The sequence below is a fragment of the Pelmatolapia mariae genome, linkage group LG23, assembly GCF_036321145.2.
Source record: "Pelmatolapia mariae isolate MD_Pm_ZW linkage group LG23, Pm_UMD_F_2, whole genome shotgun sequence".
Classification (NCBI taxonomy): Eukaryota; Metazoa; Chordata; class Actinopteri; order Cichliformes; family Cichlidae; genus Pelmatolapia; species Pelmatolapia mariae.
Window position 1 is genome coordinate 43,210,103 of NC_086246.1, and position 24,235 is coordinate 43,234,337.

A 24,235-nucleotide genomic window follows, 5' to 3' on the forward strand; every position below is an offset into this window, starting at 1 on the left:
ATCGTTTCCTCCAGTCTATGCTATAATTAGCTGGGCTTGTTGTCCTTGATTGTAGACAAAATACGTTTTGTTGTCATGCATCCCATTCATTCATCACCCACTCAGCTTTTAAACCCCACCTCAGTGACTGCAGCAACAAGGCTTAAAAACATTAGCTATTTAAAAATACATATAACAACCCAGGAAGATGATAACATTCAGAATAAAGTGTGGAATACAACCATTCCCATTAGCCTGCAAACCTGCTTTAATAATATGCACTTTAAATGTGTTTGTGGCCACAGTGACCTTGGTTGTTATTATGGGCACTGAGACCTGAATACACCAAAGAAAATAACCAAGGCAGAAGGGCATTGTTCCGATAGGACACCCACACACATGAACAATAAATGACCAAGGCTGGGAAAACATTGTTTGCTTTCAAGCAGAAAGGAAATGACATGTATGACACAAAGAAACAGACAAACACACTCACGAATTATCATACTGGGATTAACAATAAGTGATAAGTGATTTAAAGGAAACAAATAACAACACATGAGAAGAGCTTTCATCTATGATTATTTTTATTTTATGAAACTACTTACATTTAATGCCATTTTACTAATGTTTTTTCAATAAAATAATGCAAGTAATATGAATAAAGAAACTGTACAAATAATAATCTAAAAATATCGATATCAGAGAACTGCCTCCTTATCAGCCATTCAATGTGCCACCAATAAAAAAGGATAAAAGAGTGAAAGAAAATATTTGCTGGTTCAATTATCTAAAAATTCCAGATGCCATTTCCTGTAGTAAAGGAAGTGGGTGGATTGTGCCTCAGGAAGTAGGCATTCCTTCACATTTGGGCACCTTAGACATTTTTTTTTTTTTTTACTCGCTGAGTAAACACGATAGCATTTCTCCGGCTGTCCAAAGAGAGCTGCACTTACAAACTTATCATACAACCTTCATTTTTCTCTGCTGAATAATTACATTATCGCTTGTGAAAATATCTCAGCTCCACAGTGAACACGTGAAGTTCTATTACTTGTATCGTTCCTTGTGTGAAATACCTGCAGAGAGTAAATGAATACTGTACAGTGAAAAGACTGCAGGGGAAAAAATGGGGTCAGACTGGTGGCGTGCTGTAGCGGATCTCCGTGTTGAATTTGTCCGGCGTCTTGGGCAGAGGAGGCTTCTTCAGCATTTTGTGCTTCATGATGATTTCCTCGTTGGCATATATTGGGGTGTCTGCATCGTCAGAGTGGTACCCTGACTGATATCCACTCGTCTGATTGGATGACTCCGAACCCAGAGACTCTTTACTCTTGCACCGCAACAGTTGGCTAAAGAGTCAAAGCAAGACGAGGACACATTTAAAACAGATTCACAGCGTAAAAAAACAATATGAAATAAACTGCTCAAAGAAAGCATGCAAAGGCTTAGTCCCCACCTTAAGTTGGGTGTGGTTGGTAGATGTTGATTCAGACCCTTCATCTCCTCTGGTGAGAAGTCCATGCCACTGTCTGTGTGACCCTCCTGCCAAGAGGACAGCACTTAAATTAACTTAAGTGGTTGCTGCATGGCAGGAAGGTATTAACTTTCAATCACATTTGTTAGTGCCCACTTTGTTTTTGTATGAAATGGGAATTGAATGATTATTTAATTATCAATTAGCTGTATTTGTAAAAATATTAAGCAATTAAGAAAATGCGTTAATAGATATTTGTGGGGGGGTTTCTCTATTACACAAAAAGTTTTGCTTAATACAAATTAGATTTTTTTTGTTCGTCTGAAAGTTATTGTCCTAGTTCAAAAGATTTTTTGCATTCTGGTATTCTCCAAAATGTCAGTCAGTGGTTTTGCTAAAATGCTACATCCATTCAGTGTCCTCTCTGGCTAACAAATAATCTTTATTTCCCATATCAGTGATCCTGTTGTTTCAACTAAACTCTAAGAAAACCTTTAAACACAAGACAACACAAAAGTTGGACTTGTAAAATCTATAAAGTCCAGTAAAACTGGAAATGCTTCTGAGCTTTCAACAATTCAACATTTCAAAGGAGAGCTACAACTCAGGACACATAAAATCTTATTCCTTCTAAAGGTGCTGATTGCTCTTTGTAGACTTTTTGAAGACTTTTTGTACTAAGTAGATAAACTGTGCTCTTGTTTTATGAATGAGGTGGGTGTCAAATGTGTAGTTTTACACTAACCATGACACTGCTGTGCGCCACAGGGATGTCTTCAAATGTCTTCACACTGAGGGGACGACTGCACCTCTCATTCTGTTGGGACAGCCTGTACAGAGAGGATGTGTCAATAAAATCACAACTGAGTGCTCTAGCATTAACAAAATGAGAGAAGCAGTGGACAGAAGAAGGTAAGAGCAAGACGCTGACCCAAGGGATGATGGGCTGTCATAGTTAAGCCGGGCTTCAAGGATTTCGCCACTTTGGGGCCTGCTATACGGTCTCCTGGGGTCAGGGGCTGCTTGGCATTCTTCTGCTTCACCTACTGTCAAAGGTATATAGTCCTTCCCATCCTGGAGATACAGAGTACGTTAATGGCTCAAATACACACTGAATTAAATAATTATACATAAACAATTAGAGATATAAACTTTAAAAATCTAATACATAAGCCACATTATAAATCCAAATATATGTGATATTTTCATATTTGCTGTCATTTGCTTTTTGATTTTGTTTCACCTAAAAAACTTGCTAAAGCTCCCATAAAAGGCATTCAGGGTATGCTGCACAGATGTAACAATAGCACAGAGAAAGAGATGAAACTAAGGAAGCTTCTTTGTAGCTGACAATATTTTAAAGTGTTGCTGAGGCACAAATTAATTTTAAATATCCTATTACTTATTAACACTGCTGCCTTTTTGTTTAGACCTGAACTGACCTGCTGGGCACTAGCCTGTAGCAGGTTTCCCAGGTGTTCAACCAGTTCGGTAAATGTTGGCCTGTCTGTGGGACGATTCAGCCAGCAGTCCAACATGGTCTGGTATCTGTGAATATGGATAATGAGGATCGCAATAAGAGCAAATGATTCAAGTTACACTTCTGTAAATCGTTCAACCGTCACTGTCTACTTACATCTCAGTGGTGGCATATTCGGGTGGTCTCATCCTGGTACCTTCCTTAAGCCTCCTGCAGAATGATTCGTCAATGCAAACACCCGGATAAGGAGAAGCCCCTGAAGAAGACATTACAGAAGTTTCATTGCAGATATAAAGTGGTGATTAAGCAGTGTTATGTGATTACTTCTAAACTTAATCCTTACCCAAGGAAAAGATCTCCCAGAGAAGGACGCCAAAGGACCAAACATCACTTTGCGTGGTGTATACGCGGTCAAATATGGTCTCAGGAGCCATCCACTTTAGAGGGAGACGTGCCTGTGGTAACAATAAAACAGTAAATTATTCCTTCTTATGCTTTATTTGTGTAAATGAGTATGTAGTAAAGTGAATAACGTTTACTATCCTATTACAGTGGTATCTGTTAATGTGCATGGATATAGTGGATAGGAGGTGAATATGATACAAAGATATCAGACAGGTCAGAACGCCCATGCTGACCCAGGTCTACCTACAATGGGCACAAGAGCATCAGAAGCTGACTATGGAAGAATGGCAGATAGCTTTGGTGACTTTCACTGTCTTTTCAATCATATGAACACCTGGGTGCACAAGGATCATTTAACTAGGGAGGAGAAAGCAACAGGATGAGCTTTTTGAAGAAGCCAAGACAGGATCCTATTTGGCACTAACATTGACTAAAATGAACTTCAGGTAATGTGTTGGTGAATGGTGTGACAGGATACCTTGAGTCTCAGCTTCAATGGGTCAGAACTGATTTACAGCATGAGGGCAGCCCAAGCACTATTAGATTAGTGCTTCTAATGAAGGGACACACTGGTGGAGTATCGGTTAAGAGGACTCACGTCTCCTTTGCGGACATAGTCCGGGTCTTTGTAGACATCTCTAGCGAGACCAAAGTCACAAATCTTCACCACATTGTTTTCTGAAAGAAGGATGTTTCTGGCCGCCAGATCTCTGTGAATGCACTATCAACCAAACAGAGACATTTACATTCAAAGCATGGAAGAATTAAGTAATATTTCCAATTTCAATGCAGATTTGCACACCAAAAAATTCAGACACTTGTGATTTCACCTTGCGAGAAGACAGAAACTCCATTCCTTTGGCCACCTGGAAGCTGTAGCTTATCAGGTCTTCCATGGTTAGATGGTCATCATCTGAACTCTCTGTAATAACGAGATTTCACAGGAATAAATACGAAGCCTGAGTGGCACCACAGTAATGTTATTCTAAGTTGTCTTCAGAACCTTTCTGAATGTCCATGTTGCTGCCTGAAGCCCTGTCTGAAGTGGTAGAACAGACCGCTGTTCCTGTGCAGATGTCCAGCTGCGCAATCTTCCCCAGACCCAGATCCCCTTCAGTCACATCCTCCTCTGCAGACACCCACCTCTGGCTATTTACTCGCTTCCTCTGTTCAGCACAGAATAGTTAAACTAATGAAAAAATTCCAACATTTGATGCAGGAATTGTTTGTATTGCCTGCAATATGGTTCATGTTAGATACAATCTGTGGACAGTACAGAACTGCACTACTACTTAATGATCGGTCAGTCTATTTGATTGTGTGCAACCATCTGGATTGTAAACCACATCAGAGGACTGACTGTGGTTTACTGGGTGCATGTGGGTTACACATAATTTACCTTGTAGGGGCTGTACTCTCCGCGCTTGCTCTTAAGGTAGCTGGATAGATTTCCATGTTTACAGTATTCAACAATAACCATCAGCGGTCCTGCAAGCAGAAGAAAGAGAAAGAAGTTTAATTATCAGAGGAAGAATGAACATTAACACATTAAAGGGCAACAGATGGCACACTGATGTTGATTTATAAAGATTATAAGATTCAAATTCATGTGAAGAAATGTTGCATATACAGGACATGCTTAGTCAGCTAAAGTAAATAATGCACTTGGTTTGACTGACCCCCAGGTTTCGTGCAGGCTCCCAGCAGGTTGACCACATTAAGATGATGTCCAATGTGGATGAGAATTTTCAGCTCTGACATCAAGGCGCGGTACTCACTTGCTGTGGCTCCCTCTGCACATAGAGATAACATTAGTTCTCTAGTTGTTTGAAGGTTTTTATTGTGTTTGCTCACTGTGTGTAATAAAAGGAGGACAAAATACAAACCCTTAAGCATCTTGACTGCAACTGTGGTGCATGTGGTCGCTTTCTCAATGCCGAATGCAGCTGCTTCTACCACCTGGCCAAATGCCCCTCGTCCCAGTGGGTCACCTTTAAAGTAAAATGTTTGTCATGACAAAATCCCTAAAAAAATACTTTTAGTACTTATGATTTTAAAACAACTAGTTTTTAATTGAAATATTGCAACTACAGCGTTACTGCCCACTCAGCAGCTCTATTGACTGCTCCTCGCTTCAAACTTAACACGATGGCTACCAGAACCTTCAGGTGTGACGCAGTTTTTCTTTGGAACTTATTACCACTTCACTTTCATCAGCTAGACTTATCAGCCCAGTTCAAATAGCAGCTCAGAACTCAGAAGTAGGTAGTGCTAGCATTAGCCATTTAATATCATTCTCCTATCCAAATATTGGCACAGTTTCAAAACAACAAAATGGCAACAGACAAAAAGTCATCAGGTTTTGTTTTGTTTTTTGTTTGTTTGTGGGGGTTTTTTTTTCTCAAGCATCTTATCAGCCATTGTGGCAGGAAGTATCAAAAACAAGTGTTTCAAATCACAGCACTGATCTTGAACTTTCTTTTGTATTTGATGTATATGGTGCAAGTCTTGATTGACTGGCTTGTTAACATCAGTGTTTACCTAGAATTTTATGAGGGAATGTCATCTGTGAGTATTGTCACTGGGGAAGTATCCACATTTTGGTCTATGGGCTTAAAAACAAGATTTAGAATCTCATGATTGCCTATTTTTGCCTCTGGCTGGCCAGTGATCAAAACACTGATAGACAGACATCGCTGATTCTTTGGTCCTGTTGTTAGCATGGTTTAAAACAAATGTGGGCTGTAATTTCATGTAATGTTTTATAAACTTTTTAAACTCTTTCATAATGTAGGCACTGGTTGGTAGCAGTGCAGATGTTTGTTTTAACAAGTCTTCTCAAAGAGTGTTTGAATGATAATCATGTCTCACCAAGTTTCAGCCTGTCCCGGGGGAATTCCCATTTGCTAGCATCGTAGGTGAGCCTCTCACACTGCTCATCCATTGGCATATCCTCTGAGTCAAGGATCATGGAGAGGTAGCCGGTCTTCAGATCCACTCCATTTGGCTGAAACAGTGACGCAGTGGCAAATTTTAAAGACAAGCAGAGATGTAACATGTAAATTAATGAGCTGCCATTTCTCTCAGTTATTCCCTTTCACCACAATCAAAGTGTACAACAGTTTTCCAGTGACTCCGGTGCCCCTTCAATAAAAGGGGCCTACTCAGTGTGGTGGGCCTACGTGACTTAGGGGAGCAGAGCGACTCCCTGTTGTTCCTGGATACAAAAGAGAGCAGCTACTGAGGGCCAGAGCAGTCACTTCCAATCAGCCACAAATGCCTACAGTGCGTGTCATTGTACTCGTCAGTTTTACCGTGTTTGTAATTTTTTTTAATTGACATCATCTGTGTGCGTAACTGGAGGGGAAATCTGAGGAAGGAAAAGTACAGGAAAAAGAGGATGAGGAAGTTCTTACTCTCTTTCTCCCGCGGATGACGAAGACGATCAGTAACCAGAAAAACATAGCGATGACCACTGACCCAATAGGAACAATCAGCTCCACATTAGTCTTCTCTTCTGCACCTTAGATATACACAAAGAATATTTTTAAAATAAGAATTTAAAGGTACATGACATAAAATGTGTAATGGTATCACAGAACTGATTTTACTACATGCATGACAAATTTGAGGCCCGTGTTTGAGGAAAAAACAGTCGCAGTGGAATGTTGGTTATAATTTCAGTGAGGTGCCTTGGCAGCATTTCCTAAAGTTCAGACAGGTTTATCATTGTTTTTGGCCTGTTCACATGTGTATGTCTGTGTTTGGGTTGGAGAAAGGAGACTGTTGGAATCTGGACTGTAAGCAAACTGATATTTTATCAAGTCATAACAAATGGTCAGGAGTCAGAATGAATAACTACTGCCAAAGACAACCTGGAAAAGGTCTATCAGAGCCATTGTAGTGTGTCGCTGTGTGCTGTAATGGGCCCTTTCGTTCCACTGCTATTGAGCTTGAATTATTTGGGGGGCAGATGGGGTCACAAAATGGGAAGGCTACACTGAAGGGTTGTTTGCAGGGATTTTTTCTCATCCCTTTGTGAATATGACAGACATGATGGACAGTCAGATTTCTGATCACAAATTTGTTCATTAACAGCACACCCCCACAGACACCTGTGCTAGTTTCACTTACTCTCTGGTTATATTATTTGTTGGCCATTTACATCATTATGTTATATTTGTAATAGAAACTCTCCATTTTTACTGGTTCGGTATTCCTTTTTTTAGTTAAAAGCTGGTCAAATGTGTGAGTATTACTTTTTTGTAATATGCAAAACTCAAAAAATGTTATTAAAGTGACGTGCAATTGCTTGCCTCCCCCCACCCTCATACACAGGGCTTTTGTTGTCAGAAGGTCTGTCCCTCTACCCCCTCTTTTAACAGAGCTGGCGCCTGAGCAGAATTGTGAGCTACTGTAACTGGGTGCACATTCTGCTGGCGGGGACACGGTCACGTAGGCTCTGCGTCTAGTCAGTTCATTTGTTTGTTTTTCGCTGTGTCCCTGTGTTTGGTACAAAAAGACTGTGGACAAGAGAGCAGAGGCTGGAGCTCAGGCAGGGCTGGCCTTTCCCTTTGTCCTGCCGTCTCTTAATTGTTTTAGATACTCCCAGGAGGATGTGCGTTAACTGGGGTAGCTTCCTGTCATGAGGAAGCAAGGCTATTTTTATTTAGATCTTTGACATATAAAAAGAAAAACTCTATGTGCGATGTGAATTTGTGAAACCTTGAAGCCAGATATAACCATACAGTCTTTTTACTATTGGTGGAATTTCCAAAGGGTTTAGGCCAAAACCTTTCACACAGACAATAAGATATTCCTGATTTTAAGCTGAGAATGTATTACAAACAACACAAGACACCCAGGACAGGCCCAAGGGCCCAGAAGGTCAAAGGGCCCTGAGTCAATGACAATGACATGCAACATGCAGAGAAACTGCAAGAAATAACCACAAAGATATTAAAAAAAAATCTGCAGATGAACAAAAAACAAGACAAAACACAACCCCAATGAGAGAAAAAAAAACACTTTAAAAAGCATCTGCAAGAAGCAGACATGAGTTACAATAAAAAACATTTAATGAAATGTAGTACTTGCTATTTGGCATCATCTTAGTTAGTGACTGACCTTCAGTACTCAAAGAGGCCTGTGCTGTGTCACACCCAAGGCTGTTACATACAGTGCAGGTGTACAGACCACTGTCCTCCTTCGTCACACGCTGAATTGTCAGACTACGGTTCTGCTGATTCAGAGTAACACCTGAAAGGCAACCAAATGTTTTGTTTTGCAGCTCTTGTAACTCATGAAGTAAATCAGTTTTCAGTGAAACGCTGCGCATGTCTCACCTGAGCTCTCCACAACAGTGTGGTTGTTTTTGGTCCAGGCAACAGTCGGGTTTGGCGTCCCAGCGGCCATACAGTGGAGAGTGACTGTCGAACTTACTCTAACCTTTTGGTCTGTGAAGTTATTAAGGATCCTTGGAGTCTCAAGGTCTAAAAATCAGAATTATAAAGATTATATGGAAACAAATGTATGATTCACTTAACAAACCCTGACCTATTCCTTACAAAAAGAAAATGCTGTGAGTACATCTCACCTCTGAGAGAAACACTGTGTAGCAGGCAGGTTTTCTCCCCAGTGATGATGTTTACCACCTGACAGGCGTACAGGCCCTCATCCTGATGGGACGCATTGCGAAGTGACAGCTCCAGAGTCACATTGGTGCCAGGCTGGGGGGTCAGGACAGCATGCGACAGTGGAGTAGGCTGCAGAGTCAGTGAGCGACAAGGCTGCGCCAATGTTCCCTGCTCTGACTTGGAAACGTTGGTCACACGAAACCAGGTGAGGTTGCCGTAGATCAGTGAGTCTGCCTTACACCGCAGAATGACATGATCCTCCTCCAAAGGCCTGTTAGAGGGAGACATAGTCACCTCAAGGCCACCTAGGGATGGAAACACATGGGTAAAGAATGAGTAAGGATATAAGAAGAAGAAGAATACTGAAAAGGCTGTTTATAATGATGACAGAAGCCACACCATCAGACACAAAACGATTACAACAAGATGCTTTTTAAGAGAAAAAAAAAGGATGGAACTTACGTGTTACATGGAAAAAGATGACACGTGAATCCTTGCCTACTTTGTTCGCAGCCGTGCATCTGTAGAGGGCGTGAGCCTCAGCTTTCTGAATCTTTAAAGAGCTCGTAATTTTCTAGAGAAATACATTTCATCTGTTAGTAACTATTATTTAGCTAAACTCCAAATACCGTATCGTTCAGATATCGTAAAATTCTTGGAGCAAAAGGGAAAATATGGTGTAATCACAGACTTTTTGTTACCTTTTGAGCTTGATCAGTGTCAGTTCTAATTGGTTGTACGTAGTTGTGACCAGTTCTGTTGCTGACATCTCTCCAATTTGTGCACTCCTTCAGCTGTGATTCAGACCTAACAAGTCTTGACCTGATGGACAAAAGTGAACAGAAGAATCATAAAACACAAATATCCAGCTCTGATCTTTTTTTATTTCTATTAACTGCAAAAACACCAGCTGTGTAAACAGCTGCACAGCGGTTTCCTCTTTCACTCTGATACACCGAATTAGCACTGACAAATGGTACACAAAAAGATGATGAAAAGAAGCTGGCAGGTCTTTCAGAATTACGGCTAAGTACTTGTTTTTCCACTTTTTTTCTATTTACCAATCCTACTAGTTTAATTTTTATTCTCATTTTTCACTGCTAATACACCCAAATACAACGAGAAACACCATAAAATTTAGTAAACAGGGAAAGAAAGTAAGTAAGTAATAAGAAGAGGTTTAGCTTTAGCAGGAAGAACCTCTTCTTTGAAAAAGAACATGACAGGAACAACAGGAAACGTAGTGCAGGACAGAGGAAGTGCTCAGATGTGTAGACAGATGATAAGGAATCTGCTGCTGGTGTTGTCTGGTCCCTCACACACACACACACACACACACCATCCTCCTTTCTATCAACACTGTGAAATCACAACAGGAGTCTTTCGTGAGGCTGTTGTGTAACCGGCTGAATATTGCATCGGCGGGGCTGTTATCTTAAGCAGCTGATCGAGTGAGCACAAACATTAGGTCAGTACAAGTCGTCCAAAATTAGTGAGCACATTCTAAGTCTGAATAACTGACATGGTTCTAAAAATGGACATTGTGAAGAGACGGAATCACATCCGCTGATTTGCATCAGGTCAGAGTGTGCTCTCATTGTCTCCCCTCTTGTTTTGGTCAACATCACGAAAGCAGCTATTCCTCTTCTAAATCAACAACCTGTTGACAATGAGTGACTCAAAGTCATGTGACTACTCCATGCATACACAAAAGAAAGCCCCGAACCGAATGTATCTTTCTGCCCTGAACTTGTCTAACTGTGCCACATGTGAAAAGTTCAACCGTGTTCAAAGTCCCAACTTTAACATTTATGTGTGAAAACAGCCTCTTTGTTTCTCTTTTACACTCACACTGAAGAGTTGACTTGCATGAAAGCCTCTGGGCAGTCCTCTTTGGACATCCACTCCCACTGGATGTGTGTAGGTACGGGAAATCCACGAGCGGTGCAGCTCAGAGTCGTGCTGCTGCCGTACAGGTACACATCAGTGTCCACTGCCATCTCTTTCTCTATGATACAAGGAGGAACTGCAAAGGAAGAAGTAGAGTCATATCCACAACAGGCAGCCAAAAATGAATGTAAAAGGGAAAGAAGAGGAAAAAAGCACACCATTGACCAGCAGCTGGAAAGAGCGCCTCTGTTCCTCTTTTGTAATTTTATTGGTCAGGATAACTGTGTAAATGCCAGCGTCTGTTTCTTTAACTTCGCGTATGACAAGGGCATCACTCTTCTGTTTTATTCTGTAGTCATTCAATGGGAGGTCATTTTTAAACCTGGGAACACAAAGTAAGAGTAAGAGTAAAGTTACAAAATCCATCCAGTTCTGAAACTGTAGCTTTAATGCATGGAAACTGCTATGCATAAAGCAAATACTGCTGTGAACACACCATTTAATGATGGGTTCAGGGTAAGCTGAGTACTTCACGGGGATGTATGTAGATGGTTCTCCCACATTTACCTCCCACACCTTTGTCCAGGGCTCTTCCATATCAATAAAAGGTTTTTCTGGAAATACAAAAATCACAAAAATAGAGAAAAGATCAATTTTTTAATGACTTTCTTACAATTATTATTTTGGCTTCAAATGAAGCAAAAACCCCAAAACTATCTGAGACCATACAAACCATCCGAAATAATTCATTTGATTCTATGATTTTGCAATTGTTTCTAGGAAAATCTATTTCTAACTTCACGTGTAATCTTCTCCTGATGCTGAACAAATGTAATTTTAGGAAAGTGAAGTTAGAGATTTTCAATTTAGACCATTTCCAAATCCTTGAAAGTGGTATTAAAATTTATTAGATGGCTTAAAAGCATAACTGATTGCAATAATAGGAATAAGAACAAGAACAAGTATTATTATTACTAATAATAATATTACAATTCAACTGCATCGGTGTGATACTTAAAATTAATTGTCCCGTATGACTGTTATCAAGATAAATGCACAAATAAACAGCATTTTGTGAGAGATTAAATTTGTGCAAAAAAGATTTTAAAAAAACACTGAGAAAAGAACACAAACAAGTTTATAAAGATGAAAAATATTATTAATGTTAAAAAATATTAGCAGAAATTCAGGGGTTTCAAAGAGGGTTGAATTAGGGTTTTAATTATTAGAATGTGTTTGATGTCAGTGAGGAGAGACATCTCAGACACATCTCTCTAAGCACAAAGCCCCACCCACCTGCTGCTCAAACCTTCTGTTTGCAAAGGGCAGTCAATCAAACAAAAAGTTGGTTTAAAGATAGAGGAGCTAAAACAACTTGTCTATAAGGAATACTTTGAACTGTAAATCAGGCAAAGCCACTCTAACAGAGACAAAGATTAAAGATGTGGCATCCGCCTTAGTTAACAGTTTAGGTTCCCAATCCAAAGTACTACAGTCAACACCATCTCAGTAACAACTGTAGTTCCTCAGGAAACCAATGATGTTAAATTCCCATGAATAACTTAATGTTAAGTTTTACCAAGTAGGAACAGAAAGCATCCTAACTGGAAACATCACAAACTAGTAAAGGCTGAACTTGGCTCAACCAGAAGGCTCTGCAGCAACAATCCAGAAGCATCTGTGATATTGCTGAAGTGTTATGTCAGCATACAGCATACTGTAGGATTTTTTTCTAATGCATAAAATGCCAGTAATCAAATAACATAAACTAAATAATTTGTTTCAGTTAAAACCTACTCTGAATATTTAACACAGTGCAATCTTCAGCTGTCTTCGAGCTTAACAACTACATGCATATTTTTTGTGAATGCTGAATTATTGCTTGGCTTGGAACTTTTTGAAAGTTTTCAGCCAACATAACAGGTGTTTTGTTTTCAGAGCACCCACCATAAACTGTAAGAAATGCTGAAGCGCTTTTCTCCATCTGCCCACTCGAAGCAGAGCAGATGAATTCTCCTCCGTGAGCTACCGTCACATTCTCCACGATCAGCGTGTTTGACAGCTCCAGAGAGTTCCACAGCTTCTTCTTGTGGGGACTTGTGTGGGGCGGCCTCGAACCATTGACCGAAGTCTGACAGAGGGAAGACATGATGTATAAACACACAGTTTTTAAACAGACACACATGACACTCATAATGGCTGTGATAACAGAATGTGGGAGATTTTCTTTTTCTAGTTTTATAGAAATTAAAGATCAAGTGTTGCCTCAGTCCAGACAGCTTATTGTTCTTAGTAATGTAAGCAGTCAGAACATCAAAAACACATCTGGTCACCTTTGCACTTTGGTGGTACAAGATGAAGGCTGATGGATTCCTGAAAGCAGGAAGTAATGAATTTGTGCAAGGACAGCAGGAAGAGAGATACAGCACTTCTAGTATCTCAGTCTCTTCTCATCAGTAAGTCAAAGAGGCCAACCTAAAGGTGGACTGTTACCCTTTTCCTTATTTTCAGTCATGTTTATACTGTTACAATGGAGGATGCTCAAATTTTATGTTCCAAATAGTTCCAAATAATGTTCCAAATAAGCTCCAAATAATGAGATCAGTGTATGTACAAAAACAATTCTTGTAAGCCAAAAGTTCAGGCTTAAGACTGCTATAAACAGTCAATTTCAGACCATTTTTGTACTCTTTAGATGTTTTACGATGCCTCTGAGAGCAGATATCCTCTAATAATTTTGATACTGGCATCTTAGGCCCAAAATAAGTTTAAGTTTTTTGTTTCTCAGGGGGATCCAAAACGATGAAAGTTTAAAAAGTGTCTCTTTTTTCAGACAATGGATAAACTGAGGGGCTTCACCGGTGCTCATAATTATTTTTCTGTAATTTGTATTTGTAAATAATCCACAGCTAGTACTTTCTGGAAATGAGCAAAATAACTTTTCTGTTACATAAGTTCATTACAGGTATACAACGATAATGAGAACAGAAGAGTGTGGGGTACTGACCAGAGCCCCACCAGAGTGCGTCCAGTTGAATTCGATGCCCACGTTCAGCTCTGTGAATGCAGTGCATCTGAGCATGAGCTGCTCCCCCACAGACAGCCTTACATTGTTGGGGGTCAGGGTGAGGTCATAAATCTTGTATCCTGCGGAAAAAGGAGGGAAGATAGTAAATCGACACACTATTGTTCTCCTGAGACTACAGACTCTCTCTGCACCAACACTCTTGGTACAGAGAGTCTTTCACCTTACAAAGTCAAAATTAGAATTCCCAGTAAGTTTCGGTGTTATTCAGCTCGAAAAAGTCACATATAGGTGTTTTTACAGCCATAGCACTGACAACTGATAATTTCTCTTTGTATCTTTTTCCATCTTACCAACAACAGCCACAATGTAGAGCGGGGACTTAAATGTCTCGTTTCCAATACGAGTTTGGCAGGACACAACACCAGCGTAGCTGATCAAATGAGTGGGAACAGTGAAGCCCGTCCTGGCATCCCACACAGAATCCTTCCCATCCGGATGAAACTCCTTTACTGGATACTTCTGACAAACACACAAATTTCATGATTCCCAACAGAAAGGTTTAAAGAATTTCACACCAATTGCTTTACACATGAGCACGGCGTGTAAATAAAACACCACATCTGGTAAACACAACTGTTTACCAACCTACATCTCGTAAAACTGCTCTACTGACAAGAAGCAAAGACCAGAAACAGCTTCTTACGATGTTTAGTGTGACATTGAGATTCTCCACCGAGCCCCGGCATGGTATTACCACTCGCTCCCCTTCACGGATAAACACCACCTCATATTCCTTTTCAGATGGCACAAATGGCACCTTATAATCTAAAAATTAACAAACAAATCACAATAGTAGATGTATTTCAGTGGTGTGAAGTTGATAAATCCCATATTTTCCTTTATATAAATGGATGCGTAAAAAAACACAGTGCAATAAATGTTAAAAAACATCAACAAAAAACAAGAATATATTAAAAAAGAGTTATACCTTGAACAAACACATATACTTCTGCTGAGGTTTTACCATCTTCTGCTTTCAGGCCTATGTAGAAACACTGATACTGTCCAGTCTCATTGACAGTTGAATTGGTGATCGTGAGCCTTTTGCAGAACAGTCCTGATCCGCTGCAGTCACTGATAGAGTAACGAGTGCTTATAGCAGGTGCGGTCCACCTCAAATTCTGCCGACCTCTGCAGGAGAAGAAACAAGAGAATTATACTGCACATGTTACATGACCGAGTCTGTGAATTTAGCCAGTGATGGGGAGCAGTAAACAACATTTCTCAAATCTAGTAGTTTATCTGCATTTTAAGGTAGATTGTCATTTAGCAACATTTTTATTTACATTTTGACTCAAGCAGTCAACTACTAACACTACATTAAATTTTAAGCAAAAGAAAGTACAGTATATTAAATTATAGTATTTACTAATTACTATTATTGTTCCAGTGTTGTAATACCTGCCTATGAAAAGTTCCATTTTATTTTCTTCATGATTTTGACTGCTGTGGCTTCCCAGCATGAATTACATGTAAAAGATGGACTTTTCCCACTTTTTAGTCACTCACTGGTTGGTGGTTCTGTTCTTGAAACTTTATGCTGAACATTTTTACTGTTAATTGTCTTTTTCTTTCTTTTCTTTTTTTTTAACCAGAAGTGTAGGGCTCCAACTCATGCCTGTTCATTGTCCTCCTGGTCACTAAAGACTACTATGATTTACAATTAACTGTATTTAATAAGACTTTAGACTAAGAATTGACCACAAATTCATCAGGAAATTTTTTACTAAAGGGATAGATCAAGTGAGCAAATTGTAATTTTCCTAAATATAGCTGCATGGTTGTTTTTGCAACTAATGTAGCTGCCCCCTGCTGACCATCAGAGAGAATGCAAGTTTAAGGCACGTTCACATTAGCTTCATATTTAAGAATCTACAACTGCGTCCGTTTTATATCCACAGTCTATGATTAAAAGTAAAGTGGAACTTAAAGGGCTATATTGAGGATTGCGGAGAAAGTTTGCTCTACAATTAAGAGTGAAATGGAGCTGTTCATGTAGGCATGAAGCTAATACATTTTGAGTCATACTTACTTTTACTGAAACACAGGAAGGAGAGATGACTTCATAAACAACTCTGAAACTATACACTTACTTTAAGAGCTATGACAATAGAAAAAGCTGAATGTTTACACTGGAAGAACGCTAGTTACTGCATTAGCAAAATTAGTCATCTATACAATAATAACCTATTACACTTTGTTTGATGACGGTACTATCCTTGTGCTATCAATACTGTGTTTAGTCCACATTTTGCTATATATAGACAGTTGCTAAGGTTTCTATTGGTGAAAAGTGTAGTTACAGTTCTGGGAAGATCACACTATATAGCATAGGCTATGGTCAAAGGTTTATATACACTCAAAATAGGCAAGAATGCCATGGTATTTGGGGGGTTTTAATGAATTCTTGAAACTGTATACCTTTAATGACTTTAAAAACAAGATTGGGTACAAAAGTTTGAATTTACTTGGGATTTTTCTAATCCACACAGGGTCTAAGTTATACATAGAGGCTCATATATATTCATACATTTCCACTAATATTTGGGGAAATGTCTCTTAGCACGTTGCACCAAATGTTTTTGGTATCCATCAACAAGCTTCTGGCATAATTCTGGGTTAATATTTGACCACTCTTCCTGGCAGAATTGGTAAATTTTATTTAACCAGGTTGGTTTCCTTGCACAGATCTGGCTTTTAAGAATAGTTCATAAATCTTTAATAGGGCTGAGGTCGGGGCTTTGGGAGGGCCATTCTAGAAGATTAATGTTAGCCTACTTTACCCGTTCCAAGAATCATTGTCCACTATTAGTGATGCTGAACAATTTAGAGATAGTGTTTCATCAATATTCCATCCACTTTGTACAATGTACGAGTACCACTGGCAGCAAAACACCCTCAGAACATGATGCTACCACCAACTTGCTTGACAGATGGTACAGCGCCCTTAGATTTGAAAGTCTCATATTTACTGTTCCAACAATACTTCTTGTCATTGTGGCCAAATTACTCAATCTTTCTCTTGTCTGACCATAAAAGTTTTCTCCAAAAGGCTTCTTGCTTGTTCATGTGGGCAGCTGCAAATTTCAGTCAAGCTTGAAGGTATTGATTTAAGAGCAGGGGCTTCTTTCTTGATCAGCACCTGACCACCAGGCTGATGTACAGCTCACTTCATTGGAGACAATGACACTGTTGTTCCAGCAGTTCCCATTTTATGGCAGGTTTGAGCCTTAGTGGTTTCCCTGGGTTGTTCTTGAAAATCCTAACCAATTTCCTCTCAAAGTGGTGACACATCCTAATAACTTGTGTTTATGTACAGTTGTAGGAACTGATGATCTTTGAAACTGCAGATTTTTAGAAATGACTCCAAGATACCTTCCAAACTTGTGTAAATCTACACTTCTCCATCTTATTGGTCAGTCCAATGAGTGTTGTCAAATAAATCTCTTTTATGCGAGCCTAGCGAAACTACCAGTTGTAGTCAGTCATGATTACAAGTTAATAGGCCTTGGACATGTAAAGTTAAAAGACATTGTAGAACCTTCAGCACCTCTTATTAAAGGATTTAACTCAATGTACATATTTGAGCAGCCATGTTCTTACTTTGACTGTGTGGATTAAAGAAAAGACTAAATAAATTGGAAAAATTGTGCACCTTATCCTTGTTTTGTTTTAATCATTAACCTCCTAAGACCCGAACTCTTCCACGGCATGCATTTTTAATTTCTCTTTGATATTTGGGCATATTGGGACTCGATGAATGTAAAAACAAAGAATTACCAGATTTTTTTTTAACCTTATTTTTGTTTTTAAGAAAAATAAGAGCCACATATGAGGATATTCGTTTAAAATTTTGATAGAACAGTAGCAGCATAATGTCCTCGTAAGTGGATATCAGGCCCATGTAGAGCAAAATCGAGTATTTTAGTCTAAATAACCCAAAATGTGATGTTCACATATGTGGACGCCAGGTCCTAGGAGGTTAAAAACAAATGCTGTGTAATCATTAATAGCCAAAACGTAGCATGACCTTCATCTCCAGGATGAATGTAAACTCCTGGCCACATCTGTATATGTCTAATCCTTACCTTACCTTAATTGTAATAATAAGCCTAAAACCAGGTCTTCGTTTTCAAGCCTGCCAGTGAACAGCTGCCAAAAACTACCAACACCAAAAACATCTAACTTTTACAAAATGTTATCAAATGGCCATGTTTTTACTTAAATGTTATTCATTTATTGACTTGGTCTTCCTGTAAAAAACAATTACTCCAGTCAGATGTTCATGTTGTTTATATAAGGAGTTCTTGAGAACACATACTGCGCAGGCACCTTTTGAACAGAGACAATGACACGCACACATTTGTTGCATGTGATGGGGGCATGAATAAGTTCTAGGGTAGTTTTGCTGTTTGGCAAATCTTTTGGTGTGAAGTAAAAAGTTTGTAAAACCAGTTTCCCCAACACTAGCATCTGTAAGGTGTATGCATAGCCTTACCTGCATGTTAGTTCAAGGTTGTCAGATTTGTTCATCCTATGGATGCCATAGATATTTACTGTCGGTGGATCAGATATAAACCGCAGTTCAGCTGCTGGAGAGATTAACAGTACAAATCAGTCACAGCAATTACTTACTTTTAACACATTCAGGATGATGACATCAGTCTCTACAAACAATGATTAAATGAAGGTTTCAGAGATCATGGCCCTACTGTTTTAAACAAATGAACATAAGATTAAGATTAAATCAAAAGGCACAAGGTAAAAACTGAAAGTAGAGCACAGGAAAAAACAGTCTCCATTATAAGATGTGCTTTGTATCTGAGTCTCTGGCTACATAGGGCCCTTTTTCCATTGCTGCAGCAAATGGCGGAGCTGTGTGAAAACAGGAAGCAGGAGAAGATGGGCCGGGTCAGGCTCAATAGTCTAGCACAGTGTGCCTTAGGTGGGGTTCCTGTTTCTGAGGATACAGCCTGCCCACCACCTCCCTGTGAGGCCCTAAAGGACATAATGCATTGTATGGGGAAAAAAAAAACAAAAAAAAAACCTAAGTGTTGAGCTGAGCTGATGAAGTGGACCTTAATGATCTCAGAAGAAAAAAAAAGTTTAAACTGTTGAACAACATAGCACATCAGCAGAAACTAGGTACTTTTGTCATTTACATTTTACAACATAAAAACAAGTAATCAGGCCACAGCTCAAACGTTTTTGCTTAAATGTTTCCTCAAACTGGACTGCAGTTCTAAAGTGATAGAAAACATTCAGCAAAGACAAAAACTATAGAACAACTGAGGACAAAGTGTTTGAAATGTCTTAGAAAAGCGGCAAAAACCTTTATAGAACTGGAGGGTGACTTTGAGTTGACAGATTTTTTAAAAAAAAAAGAAGAAGAAGAAAAGATCAGACAGAGATCATAATCTAATATAATTCATGTTTCTCAGCTTAATCCGTTATTAAGGTAGACGATTAAATGGGGATAATATTATTATCTTACCAGCAAAACAAGTGATTTCCAGAATAATGCCCAGTAGTGGAATGACGGACAGTGTCTGCGCCATCATCCGACAAAAGACAAGGACAAAGTCCTCATCAAAGTCCAATTAATAACGTTACTGTAGAAATAATGATAATCCTACTGCCTCATTACCAATCCATAAAAAAAAAAAAGCTGTTTCATATTCCACCCCAGAGAAAGTTTGAAAGTCATAAAAACAGCCTGCAGTGGATGGTGATCAGCAGTGGCTAAAGTGTGACTGTGCGTGTCCCCATGGAGCTGTTGCGGCTGAGGATGGAGAGACGCGCCTCGGCTGAGCAGCCTGCCTGCAGGGGAGGAGTCTCTCTCTCTCTCTGACTCTCTGTAAAATTACCAAGGCGAATGCAGCCTGCAATAAACTTCTGGGCTTCTTGCCCAGTTGATGGGAGGACTTACTGAACTTTGAGAGAAACTTGGGAGACTTAAGAACTAGTGACAGCCAGGATACATAACCCCCTGCTGAGGAGTCGTAAAAATGTTTACACCATAACTTTGACTCCTAGAGTAATAATCATAAAAATTATACATTTATTAAAAGGAAAATCCCATTACCAAAAGCATTAAGAAAACGTGTGTTCATAAGTTAGGGTTAAGGACCTGTTTTCACTCCTGCATAAAAGTAGAAAGAAGCCCAAGAGTTGCTTATTCTCTCCTCCATGTGACCTAAAGCAACATTAGCATTCAGGTCTCACCAATATGAAACCAACACCAAGATCCATTTTTGCCTTGATTGCCATCTGCTGAAGGAAATGTGCTTTTGGATCCTTTTCGCAAGAGTTTTAAATAAATGCCAAGTGCTGTCAAAATAGAAACCGATGAGAATGAAAAAAAACAGTAACAGGCCGTAGGTCACAGAACCAAAGTCATGAGGCCTAATAATAACTAAATCCTTGTTTCCTTGTAGATTCACAATTGCTACAACCAACTTTAAAAAAACAGGTTACTATGGTTGAATGAGAATAACTTTATTTTTTTACGCTTCTTCTAGAACACACAGTTACAACGTCACACTTCGGGTGAAAGTTCATGTTGATCATACTTTATTCATCCCGAGGGAAATTGGGTTAAGGCTGCCAGCCGTGCCAGCGCCGTAAAGAGGCGTACATCTCCCAGCGAACAGACCCTACGCACTTCCATACAATCACAGTGCTCCACACATGTATCCTGCTGGAGTTGCTTTGAGTGATTCTCAATCAAAAATCTAACTGGCTACTTTTGCTTAACAGCCACTTTGTTAAGGAAACCTTTTAAATTGTTCCTTAACGCAAATCTTCAATCAGCCAAACACGTGACAGAAACTTACTGCGTCTAGTTTTGGTGCATAACCGGAAAGTCGATTCTTTTCATCTGGGTGCAGCATTTTCAGTGGGAGGACTGTAAATACAAGAAATAGTGGAAAGCACAATACGTTTAATTAATAAATGCGCTGAAATCGCAGTTAAAAATGTATTCTTCGACGAGTAAAAAAATATTTAAACATGTCGTTTGTGTGTGCTGCACCTTGTGAACTTAAAACAAAGACATTGGATATCAAGGATGTTGGTTAAATATGATTTTAATGTAATTTCTATATAATGTCCCCCTCTTTACAAATACAGTATGGTGTTGTCTAACTGTGTAACAAAAGACTGCATTGATATCATGAATTTGAAGATGCATTAAAAAAATTATCGATATTTTATAATCAAATAAAACAATATTAAGATATTCATTGAACAATTAATTAACCGGTTAATTAATTAATGTAATTCTGTAATTAATGTCACCTTAACAACCTGCAAACTTACAGGATCTCTTGATTACTGAATACAGACATTAAGTAATGTAACAGCTGTGTTACAATTTGGGCATTTTAGTCATCATGATTATTCACAAAAAAAAGAAAAAAATATTTAGGCTTTTTCATGTAAGTTTGCAGTTCTTGGGACAGGCTGAAAATGGAGCAGTAATGGTGAAATGTAGTATGACTGACTAAACCTAACTAATGACTAATGTCCCTCCAATGCTGATCGGGTAGCTTTTTAATACTTGGAAATAAATCACAGCTGTAAAATGATCAAAGTATTAAGCTTCACTAGAGACACAGACTGGGCCTTTTTACAGGGTCAAATATATCAGTGGATCGGGTTCCATTACCTACCCAAAGATATCTGTTAAGGTTTGGAAAAAGAAACAGATAATCTGGGACAGTGCCAAAAACATGTCAGGAAAGCAGGGCGCAGCTTATACCAAACCCAAATGACATTTACATTAGGACTGCTGCCTTGAAAAGAGGAAAGGGATAAAGGTAATACCTGGAACTGATTAACATCAGATTGTGTCCCATTTTTGTATTTTTCCAGAACTTCAAACGTGTGATGAATGTAGTGCTTCATTTGATGAGGAGGGAGGAGGCTGTGTTTTGATGCTGGCATGGATTCAGGAGGGTTGAGGGAGATGATTGAGGGCTGTGTGTTATGCACTGCATCCACATGTTTCCTGGCCTGGTCACTTCTACTGGGACTCTCTGAATACTAAACTGCCTAGCTGCCTCGTAACCATCATTTCCTGGAGGACAGTCTACACTGAATTCCCTTCTGGAAAAGCTGGAATCAGAAACATTTTTCCATTTTTCTATCTCTGTTTATTTTCTAAATCCAAAGAGAGGTGATTGCTTTGAACTCTGGCCCACTCACAGACAAAGAGAAATGTTTTCATAGTTTAAAGCATTTGAGCAAAGGAGAGGAAAGAATGAGCAGTGTGTGGTTGTGTGGAATTTATTTTGCAATTTTCCTGAAAAATTACAATATAATAATAATAATTATTATTATTAGTATTAGTAGTAGTAGTAGTAGTAGTGACTGCTAATTTGTCTACCATTAAACTGTTGTACTAAAATCTACAAAAGAGATATATGGATAAAATGTGAGCTTAATGTTATAAGACTGTCAGCTGTTGTCAGCTGTGACTTAATTAGGCACAGCTGTCCAACCGTTCGTTCAAGTGAATATCTAATCAATCACATGGAAGCAGCCCATTGTACTCAGACATTTAAACATGTTCAAGACAGCCTACTGAAGTTCAAACTGAGCATCAGAATGTAGCAAAAAGCTGATTTAAGTGACTTTGGTTGTCTGTGAATAAGAGAGGCTGGTCTGTGTATTTCAGAAACTGATGATCTGCTTGGCTTTTCGCAAGTATGCAGAAGAGCATATCTTTATGCACAATATGTTGAATTTTGAATTAGATGGACCACAACAGCAGAAGACCACAATGTGTGTCAGTCCTGTCAGCTAAGACAGGAAACGGGAAACTGAAGGGCTAACAAGGGCTCAAAATCGGACAACAAAAGATTTGAAAAATGTTGCCTGGTTGATTTCTGCTGCCATATTTTGACGGTAGGGTCAGAATTTGATCTAAATGCATTTATGGTTCAGGCTGGTTGGAGTGATGTAATGGCATGGGGGATATTTTCATGAAACACTCTGGGCTCCTTAGCACTTACTGAACATCATTTAAGCACCATAGCCTTCCTGAGAATTGTTGCTGAACATGTCTGTTAAAGTTTTATTTACAGAAAGAAACTCAGAACTGAAAACCGATAGCGACATATACTACAAATCTCTAGGCAAATAACCAATACAAAAATAACTTGCTCACGTACAAGTAGAAATTAAAGCTAGCCTCATGGGCTGTAACATGAATAAACGCTATTCAAACAAATTCCACACCTTAAACAGAGTTTCACAAGCTAGGCTCACAGACAGAAGCATGTGGGGCAAACTGCACATTCAGTTCAAACCAGCAGCCCCTGAATGAAAGTTCTTCAGCCCTTTTGAAGGCACAGGTGTGCACAATTGGTTGCAGATTGGTCTCTCTCCCTGGAGGTGCAAACCACAGGTCCTCAGGCAGCCAATTGTCTGTGTGGATTGTCAAATTCGAATTTACATGCAGGAAGGCTGACACGGGTTCCCAGACAGCCAATCGTCTGTGGGTGTTGTCACGGTTGAATTTGCTTGAAGGAAGGCTGGTTCACTTCTTCCAAGGCCAGGGGCCATAACAATGTCCATTCCCTTATGAGCACAGTGAACTATCTTAAGATAAGATATGATAACCTTTATTAGTCCCACACGTGGGAATTTTGTTGATGGCTCTTGATGGCTGCTTCCAGCACAATCTCACAAAAGTCAGATGAAATCAAACTGGTTTCTTAAACGTGACAGTGACAGTGTACTGAAACTGCCTCAACAGTCACCAGATCTAACTCCAGTAGCTCTTTGATATGTGTTGAACCAGGAGATTGCCAACATAAATGGGCAGCTGACAAATCTGCAATAACTGTGTGATGCTATCATGTCAGTATGGACCCAAATCTCTAAGGAATGTTTCTAGCACTTTGTTGAATCTATCCCAAAAAATAGCTAAGGGAGTGCTGAAGGTAAAAGGAGGACCACCTAGTAAGGTTTAATGAATCTATACTTTGAACCTGTATCCTGTGTTCAGGTTTTTGTCTTTCCTGGACAAAATATTACAAAACCTCATATCACAGGTGCATGGCTGCTTCTGTATGGCTGTCATGGTTCTGGGCAATTGACCCAGTATTTTGAGTTTTGCTCTGGATTTTTTGTTGATTTCTTTGAAAGTATAAGATAAATGATGTTTTATTTCTTAAGTATGTTATCTTCTTGTGCCTTTGAGTTGATTATAGTTGATTTCTTGTTTAATGATGTTAGTTCCCCCTTTGTGTCCAGTCTATCTCTGTTTCATC

General features: G+C 39.2%; 1 protein-coding gene across 3 annotated transcripts; it reads right to left on the bottom strand.

The window, feature by feature from the left end:
• Positions 1-541: 541 nt before the first annotated feature.
• kdr (kinase insert domain receptor (a type III receptor tyrosine kinase)) lies at positions 542-19,753 on the bottom strand. 3 transcript variants are annotated; one of them, XM_063465972.1, is made up of 30 exons: positions 19,450-19,753; positions 18,454-18,544; positions 14,884-15,086; positions 14,599-14,720; positions 14,246-14,414; positions 13,875-14,014; positions 12,815-12,998; positions 11,364-11,481; positions 11,086-11,249; positions 10,829-11,003; positions 9,679-9,799; positions 9,440-9,551; positions 8,938-9,282; positions 8,687-8,833; positions 8,469-8,600; positions 6,758-6,864; positions 6,213-6,348; positions 5,228-5,332; positions 5,021-5,134; positions 4,741-4,829; positions 4,345-4,507; positions 4,172-4,263; positions 3,940-4,062; positions 3,280-3,391; positions 3,093-3,192; positions 2,899-3,004; positions 2,388-2,530; positions 2,202-2,286; positions 1,439-1,524; positions 542-1,331 (listed from the first exon to the last, which is right to left on the bottom strand). In XM_063465972.1, the coding sequence occupies exons 1-30, from the start codon at positions 19,514-19,516 to the stop codon at positions 1,115-1,117; spliced, it is 4,068 nt and encodes a 1,355-aa protein (XP_063322042.1). In that variant the 5' UTR covers positions 19,517-19,753; the 3' UTR covers positions 542-1,114. The 3 variants fall into 3 exon arrangements, with proteins under 3 accessions (XP_063322042.1, XP_063322041.1, XP_063322039.1); XM_063465971.1 differs by having other exon boundaries at positions 14,246-14,411; positions 18,454-18,547; XM_063465969.1 differs by having other exon boundaries at positions 18,454-18,547.
• Between the last annotated feature and the right edge of the window lie 4,482 nt (positions 19,754-24,235).

Coding starts and splice junctions, on each gene's coding strand:
- kdr (XM_063465969.1), bottom strand. CDS start 19,516: ATGATGGCGCAGACACTGTCCGTCATTCCACTACTGGGCATTATTCTG. Junction 14,015..14,245: donor CTACATTGTGGCTGTTGTTG/GTAAGATGGAAA, acceptor CTTTTTCCGCAG/GATACAAGATTTATGACCTC. Junction 5,333..6,212: donor CCGGGACAGGCTGAAACTTG/GTGAGACATGAT, acceptor TTTACTTTAAAG/GTGACCCACTGGGACGAGGG.